We start from the raw sequence: 8,397 nt of genomic DNA on the forward strand, positions 1-8,397 counted from the left end.
ATCCGACTAAAAACATTTGGATTGCCCTTGTGGAAACCTTTAAAAAGCGTGGAAACAATAAAATTCGGCGAGTGCATAACTCCAATCCCTTACAACGTCATGAACATGTACAGCTAGTGCTTGTATAATAATATGCTTGTATAATAATAAAAATAGCATCACAATAGTGCAGTGACAGATTAACAATCTTTCAATTATAGGATCATTATAACCGATTAACCGTCGTGAACTGTAAATTCTCTATCGGGTTTCCAGAGCAATAAAATGCCTAGCAACCATATACCAACCATACAACAAGACAACCACGGTCACCCGTTTTTATCATTTTAAATGCTCGGCCAGCGGTGAGATAAAATCCACCCAAAAATTTTATGGATCAGCTATCATATGGTATAAGGCTTGACTAAGCTTATCATATGAATGTCAATTTGAAGTACATGTATTACTATATCGGTGAACGATCTATGAAATTTACAAGCTCGACTGTTCATTACTGCTACTTCTATTTTAGCTATACTATACTCACTACTGTACTCACTACTGATATTCTAGCTATACTACTACTTGCCAGAGTCACACGGTGATCCCTCCTGGTCCGTCCATGTCCTCAGTCCCAGACAGTTCATCAGCGTCTGGCATAAAGCTGGTAGCCTTTGGTACTATCCCCTCTCCTTCATAGGCACTGTCATCACCAGAGGAGACATCGCCATTGCTGTCCTCAAATACATCGGCACAAGTAAACTTCGTGCGGTAAGATGCTAACATAGCAACGTGGCTTGGAAATTTCTAGACTAAATTGCACGTGAGCTCTTCCTGTATACACGGATGTGCGTAGTTCGAGCTACTTCCTAAGTAATTAGAAAAAAGTCACTATTGCAGGCCACGATCGTGGGTTAAAGGGTTAATTCTGGTTGTGGCAAATTGAACAACACTCAGGGGGATCAGTGTATTAAAGCGGCCATTCTAGAATGTCTGTGTTTTTTGCCAAAAAGTCAGGAAATTAGGGAGTGCTTGCATTTACCAATTTCTGGATTCTTAAATCTTTAAATTTCCATTAATGCGAGTTTCCAGAACCCAACGTTTCCTGGTATTTTGAAAACACGAGGGGGAGATATTTTAATATTACAACCCCTGGCAGTTAACTTGTAGTACTCAGTTAATGTTAAACACTCTATAATGATTATGAGCAAGTAAAATGGCTCTTAGACTATAGATAAGCTTCTAGAGAGTTCGTTATTCTAATGAACTCAGCAATTGCATATGAATATGCTTGTCCATTTCCTGATACCACATTACTAAAGATGTCCCCAAAACGACAGCGAGAGAGGAAATATTGCTCCCTTTTCATAATTAGATCCTGTCGATCCTTGAGTGGATCGCAACCAAAAAGTCCAAACTCTCTTAGCTGACCACCTTGAGAACGGTATGCATCTGCAGCTTCATCAGTACCCGGTACTTCCCCATCTGGAATGGGTATAGTTTCATAACGCTGCACCTGCAAATGATTGGGTACTCCTCGACCTGTATCACATATTATAATAGCGCATGTGTCATCAATAATAATGTCATTACATTTACCTGGTATAGAATGATGATTCCAAGCTGCAACAAACAATGATAATCCATGATAAGCAACATTGCACGTAACAAACGAAACACAAAATTTTGTAGTTTCATCACTCATGTTAATCAGATTAGTAGCTTCCATTGATATCAAGTGTCGCTTTAGGGGGTAGTTAATACGAGAATTTACTTCAACCCAAATGCGTTCAACAGTGTGGTTCTGTAGAGAGAAAAGTTAATGCATGTAAGCAATATCAGTACCCTTACTTCTGTTGAAGGAGATTGAACGTAAGGAAGAATATCCCGAGGGCCAACACGACAACGAAGTGCTTCTTGTACATACAAAAGAAGATAAAATTCTCTTCCATGGTCGACTCGAATTTGCTTCCAAAGACCATACGTTTTAGTAGATGACCTGATATGGAAATTATACGTGTTACTGATGTAACTATTATTCAATGAGTTGAACAATACCTCAAAATACTGTCGTATATAGCCAAATTGTTCTTGACTGGCATTGTACAGTAAGCAATTATCTTGCCTGAATATCCATCCCTTGCAACTATGTGGGTAGCACCAAACATTGTGATCTTTTCATTTTGGTCAATATGAAGTTTATGCCCAAAGTGGAGAGCCGAGTATTGCAGTGGATTAGTACGGTCTAAGGTGTCATTCCGCCGCTGATCATATTGCAAAGGGGCCACTCTCTGTAAGGACTCTGAAACTCTTTTCTCAGATACCTTAATACCTTTAGACTCAAGCACACCCTTTAACATTCTCCGGCCATACACATGTCCAACCTGCAAGTCATAATTAATTTAGAAATGTTTTTTGTGGTACTTAGCTAATTACGCACATGGACTGTATTCTCCGGTGCTACGGTAATATTCTTAGTATTAAGCCCTATACTACGTTTAGCTTACTTCAGTAACAGCACATTCGACTACAGCATCTACTTGAGCAGAATCTGGTTTATGAATGCCATTTTCAGAGCAGAATCGCCGAACACTTCTTGCAGAGAAGCCTCTTATTCCTGGAAAGCGGGTCTTGAGTGTATTACTTATATCTTCGTGGGTCATACCACTTGTAACCATTTCAAACACTTCATCCACATCCATCCTTCTTAGCCTCGATACACGCCTGGATTCGAATTAGCCGCACCCTAGCCTAATAAATATTTTGCGATTGCTTTTTAAATAGATAAATCTACATGTAGATCAACATACGGTCAAAAGCACATGGCCTGGGCACAAAATTGCAAGTGTCCTCTCTATTTAGCTCTATGCTGCGCTGATACCGTGAAAGAAGGGCCTAGGAACATGAGTTCGAGTGTAAGCAACTTGTACAACTACAGCCTGTATACCATAGAGAAAGATGGCAAAACCGTGAAGCTCAAACCATCACAGCTAACTACTCAAGTTATTGGTAAAGTGTTTGGACTGTTCCCCGATTCCATTATTTTGATTTCTGACGATGGGTTTGTGGAAACACCAGACCATGAGGGAAAGTTTCTTGATGTAGATGACCTATCAAAGTGGGTTGTGAACGGGGATTCGCTCAAGGCAGATGGTTTGCCTCAAGACCAGCAAGTAGCCTCTTTCTCTTACCAGCCTCCTTCACAAGCAACATCACAAGCAACATCACGAAAAAGAGGACGACCGCCAAAATGGAGTCCAAAGTTCACGTCAGCCTTGCTAGGTGCAAGCTCTGCCTCAGGACAGAAGCCACCTGGAGTTCGAGCTCGAGCTGAACCGAGTGTTGATGGTGCAGGCCCTTCCACAATGTCTTCAAGTTCTAGCAGCCGTCCCGAATGGAGAAAGTATATTGAGGTGTGCAAATGGAATGAAGCTGATAAACAATGGAAGAAAGTGAGCAATGTCCCCATCGACCTTTCTGAGGAAATTGCCAGCGTTCCAAATGTGTCGAAGATGGTTAGTGACGAGCTATTCAATGGTGAAGAATGCGTACTTATGGACATAGACTACCTGAAGATACCGAATACTTCTACTACTCGAGGTAAGAAGCTCGATGTATTCATTGTGCTGACTCTTTAATAACTTGTTAATTCAGCAGTTACTGATTATGCCATTACTAGTGCTTACTTTCTCTATCCAGGATCAAGGTTTTGGAAAACCTCCAAACGTATTCGAGCCGTTAGAAAATCTGAAGTAAAGAAAGGAAGGGTTATTTCCTTGGACTCGAGCTCTGATAGTGATTTTGATTTTGCCCCACAGCACAGAGCAAAAAAAATGTCTCTACCATTGGCACCATCTTCCCTAGGCACTATGGATAAAACTGTATTCGAATGCCTCGTATGCAAGTCTCAGACATCATTCCCAGCTGTGGTGTCTCCCTGTTGTAATGTTATTTTGGGGTGTGAGGTGTGTGTGGCACAATGGCTGGAGGCCCAGTCAACCTGCCCACATTGTCGTGCCTCTTTGACTCTCAAGGACTGCCCAAAGTTACCCCTTGTAAGAAGCTTCCAAGAATTTCTTCGAAAGCATACGCCTTCTCCATTGTCAAGCTCTGACTAATGAACATTTATTGGTGAACTTGTATCCCTGTTGTGTTTTCATCAAGAGTATATGTATACTCTTGTTTCATGCATTTATTCTTATTCTTATTCTTATTCTTGTTATTATTATTATTATGTGAACTTCACAGCCTTTCAACTGAAACGGGCTAACAATTTTGAGCACTGCGGGGGATGTGTAGATATGTAAGCAAGATTGAACCTTGCATAATTATAAGATAGCCAAACTCTTATAGACATTGTGACAAAGTCCCAGACCTGGCTGGAAACCGTTGCATGGTCTTTTCTCTCCCTATAACTGATTACCAATTTTTTTTGCTGTTCTACCACAAACCCACCACCCTATGTTGCTATGGAAATATACACAATGGTATCAGCACATTATCTTAGAAATGTTCCAAACAGGAGATATGACTGGTATACAATTATTCACCTATTGCACAAACTTATAACTGCCACAGGGGTTGTAATGTTAAAATTTCTCCCCCTCGTGTTTTCAAAATACCAGGAAACGTTGAGTTCTGGAAACTCGCATTAATGGAAATTTAAAGATTTAAGAATCCAGAAATTGGTAAATGCAAGCACTCCCTAATTTCCTGACTTTTTGGCAAAAAACACAGACATTCTAGAATGGCCGCTTTAATACACTGATCCAGGGGACTGGGTCTGGGTCAAGCTTATTGCTGAATCAGCGAAAACGCAGCCACGCCCACGGTTTTTAATATGTTTTGTGTGTCACTTATCTTTAGCTCTAAATTGCTAGGTAGTTCAAAGGTTCATGCAGACATTCTCGTCGGGAGGGAGCATTGTACTCTCTGAAATAGCTTTTACATGTAAAATTAAGAAAACTAGGTTTTTTGAAAAATCTCAGCTCCCTCCCGATTGAAATATCTGCTTCAAACTACCTACTACAGTAGAACTTTTCTAAACTATATGTGATTGAATCAATTTGAGTGCAGGTACTGAAAGTTCAACTATTGGCGCTTCCAGTGGACCACCACCTGTTACATCATATGACATCATCATTCCAAAATGACTGCTAGAATATGTGTACATAGAAAATATGTTAGGCATGAAACTATCTTATATGTTTGAGTTAATTTTTGTGCAAGTACATCATTACCTTGCGCATCTTTTGAGCTCCAACGGAGCTACTAGTAAGTTCTGAGATAAACAGAATTTTGTAAATTTATAGTGCCAAATTTGTTAGGCAATTATTTTTTGAGTTTATGCTAGTTGAGGACTGATTTTTGGGGAGCATGTACTACAAATAGCATGTACTACAATAGTCATGTGCACTAAGCTGAACGAGTTCTGTTTTGGCTAGAGCGGGTTTCCTGCTTTTTCGTGACGTATGAAATGTTTACTACAATTTGTGACATCACGATCTTTCTGTCTTTATTGCGACCTCCAAACATTCACGTGATATAGCCCGCTAAATATTAACAGCTGCAAACTAAGACTAACCTAGCGTTCTTCAGTGAAGGGAGTGAGGTTCTACGAGCAACAAGGTCAAACAGAGTCGTTCTCGGGGATGTTGCTGCTGAGGCTGCTGCCTTTCTCTGCATGTAGGCATGTACAATGTACATGCACAAAGTGGTTTGTACTGCATGTATAAAAGTTACATACTACAGAACATTATTTTATTTTTTGTCAGGATGGTGCTATTCGACGAGCACTCCACTAGTTCTACTAGTCGGAGTTGGCGGCTATCACAGTATCAGTCGCCGTCGTTGGCCCACCCAGTGAGGAGTCAAAGGTCCGAGGCGCCTTGGTGGGAGCTGCCAGTGACCTCGACGGCCTCATCTTGGGGAACGATGATGGCCTTGGGCTAGAGCGGAGGTCCTAAATCCGCTACCCCGGCTTTTTTAAAAGCCACCAAGTTGAGTTGCCTTGTACTACTAATCAGCTACTACAGTTATCATAATTCAAAGGTGTTGCTTACCAAAGTACAAAAGTACATGTGTACAGAGGTATAATTTTATTAGTATTACACACTGCAGGCTTTTCATGAGCATACAGTGTACAATGTAGTATAATTATTGCACACTAATATCCTCTGGCTAATACATTACTACATGTACAGACTCTTTCCAGTTTTTGCCAGGTGGTGGTTTTTAGAAAAACCAGTGTGTTCAAGTTATTGATTCACAGCCCCTCTAGCACGAACCACAGCTGGGACGTTTCACCTGAGACACACCTCAAACATACGTACATGTACAGCAGTACATGAATATGAATGACAAAGTAAATGATTGTGCTTTCACAAATAATTATAGATGATGATCGTAGTATAATTTAATTATACAGCTTTCACTTAATTATAGATGACGATCATAATGTAGTACTACATTGTATTCAGCTTTCAAAAAAATTAATCAAATTAAAAAGAATAAGATGATGATCGTATGTTCAACAAAATTACTGAGCGAGATTAGCAGTGGAGACTCTTCTATGCGACTTAACAAATGATTACTGCAATCACAGCCACTATCATCAACAAATTTGCGTATTATTTCTTTTTGACATGTTGCCAATGACTGAGGCACAACTTTTCTTAGCCGTATTATAGATCCATTAACATACTGTCTACTGTACTTTTTTGCATGACACTAACATTGTTCAATAGCATTTAACTCACAATGAAATTTAGGGAAAAACGAACATATGTGGGACCCCCTTCCACAAGTGTTTGGACACTTTGAAAGTCTTCATGACTTCCTCTCATTTTTAAGGCAAAAGTGTCCACCCCCCTCTCCTGTAAAACTAATTTCATACCCTTTGGAATACCACTATCACTAATCTTTGAACCTTCCCCGTATCCTTCATTACAGGTTGCTTTCCACCAGGACCAACGTTCATTTTTTTTACATTTAGAGATTCATCACTACATTTACGATGAGATGAAGCATTATCAAGTACTTGTTTACCAGGGTATTTACTGTTAAAATATATCAATGGCCTGTATTAAAAATCTAGTACTTTCAAAATAACCCTCACTCTGTGCCTCTAATAACAAATGTGCTTCGGCACCATTATGCTGTAAAAAATCAGCACTTGCCCCTCTTCTATACACCATTATGGATTGCCCCAAACTTTTTTGCTTTAATATAGTGATAGAATCATCACCCCAATAATCACCCCAATAATAATCCTGGTCTGCATTAGCAAAAAAAGTGGATTCATCATGGTGGATGGCAACAAGGGGCAACTCTCCGGGAAGTAAAATGGGAGGTACATACATCTACTATCTAACTCTGTTAATTTAGCAAGGAAAGTTTTCGCTACTACTCAAAATAGCCAAAATAGACCCCCTTTTGAGCCCAATATATTTAACCATTTCCGAGCTGTTTCTCGAGTTATAATTCATTTTCTATCCATACACGAAACATTTCTACTGTTAAATTTCCTTGCACTAACACAAAATTCCACGTTCTTAATCAAGCTGTATGGCTTTTTGATGCTTTTACCCCGACTAGATGCCAGAATGGTCAATTACAGATGGATCTACATTAACTAGTGAAAGGTAATAATGAGCTGCCCACCTGCGTACCGTTTCAGCATTAACACCACTGACGTCAGCTGCCCTTTTGGACGCATCTACTATACCATCCCCCCACACTTTTACTGCTATACTAAAAACCTTAAGGGCTTTGTTAAGCTCAGGGCTTATGTTGCGCTCAACGTAGTCCTCAATACTAAGGCTGCCCTGCAACCTCTGGGCACTGCTTGAGCAGCTTCTGAAGGGTAGTAACAGGTTGTATAACAGGCAGGATGCCTATGTCCACGTGTATCGGGTATTACCTTTATTACCTTGGCCCACCTTGTTTTATGACCAGAAATGTTGTCTCCTCTTGGTTGCTTCTCCTCTTGGTCACTTGACATCAGCGGTCTTTCTAAGAATGTCTTGGGCCTGTCTCTTTGCTCTCCCTTGGTAAGTTGCTGGTGAGAAATTTGCAGGTGAAATAGTTGCTGGTGAGTTAGTTGCTGGTGAGGTGGATGTAGTTGCTGGTGAGGTGGATGTAGTTGCTGGTGAATTAGTTGCTGGTAAGGCGGATGTAGTTGCTGGTGAGTTAGTTGCTGGTGAGGTGGATGTAGTTGCTGGTGAATTAGTTGCTGGTGAGGTTGCTGGTGAGGTAGTTGCTGGTGCTGGTGCATGTGGTTGGTTCCCTGGAAAATCCATCCTTTGAAATCTTAGAAGAACTTTGAAATCTGCAGCTGCAAGACAAGCGCGGGCTATTATACCGGTCGATACAATAGGGCGTGGCAATTTACATCAATACGTCACAGAAAGCAGCAAA

General features: G+C 40.4%; 2 protein-coding genes across 3 annotated transcripts; one reads left to right on the top strand and one right to left on the bottom strand.

Moving 5' to 3' along the window:
• Window positions 1-1,207: 1,207 nt before the first annotated feature.
• Window positions 1,208-2,681, bottom strand: LOC135332188 (uncharacterized). 2 transcript variants are annotated; one of them, XM_064527554.1, is made up of 5 exons: window positions 2,487-2,681; window positions 2,038-2,363; window positions 1,831-1,978; window positions 1,579-1,783; window positions 1,208-1,464 (listed from the first exon to the last, which is right to left on the bottom strand). In XM_064527554.1, exons 1-5 carry the CDS (start codon window positions 2,679-2,681, stop codon window positions 1,208-1,210), a joined length of 1,131 nt encoding a protein of 376 aa, XP_064383624.1. The 2 variants fall into 2 exon arrangements, with proteins under 2 accessions (XP_064383624.1, XP_064383622.1); XM_064527552.1 differs by having other exon boundaries at window positions 1,208-1,521.
• A 120-nt stretch (window positions 2,682-2,801) lies between these two features.
• LOC135332187 (uncharacterized) lies at window positions 2,802-4,224 on the top strand. The gene is made up of 2 exons (XM_064527551.1): window positions 2,802-3,579; window positions 3,679-4,224. The coding sequence occupies exons 1-2, from the start codon at window positions 2,802-2,804 to the stop codon at window positions 4,095-4,097; spliced, it is 1,197 nt and encodes a 398-aa protein (XP_064383621.1). The 3' UTR covers window positions 4,098-4,224.
• The last annotated feature ends 4,173 nt before the right edge of the window (window positions 4,225-8,397 follow it).

Source organism: Halichondria panicea, chromosome 2 (genome assembly GCF_963675165.1).
Source record: "Halichondria panicea chromosome 2, odHalPani1.1, whole genome shotgun sequence".
NCBI classification, from domain to species: domain Eukaryota; kingdom Metazoa; phylum Porifera; class Demospongiae; order Suberitida; family Halichondriidae; genus Halichondria; species Halichondria panicea.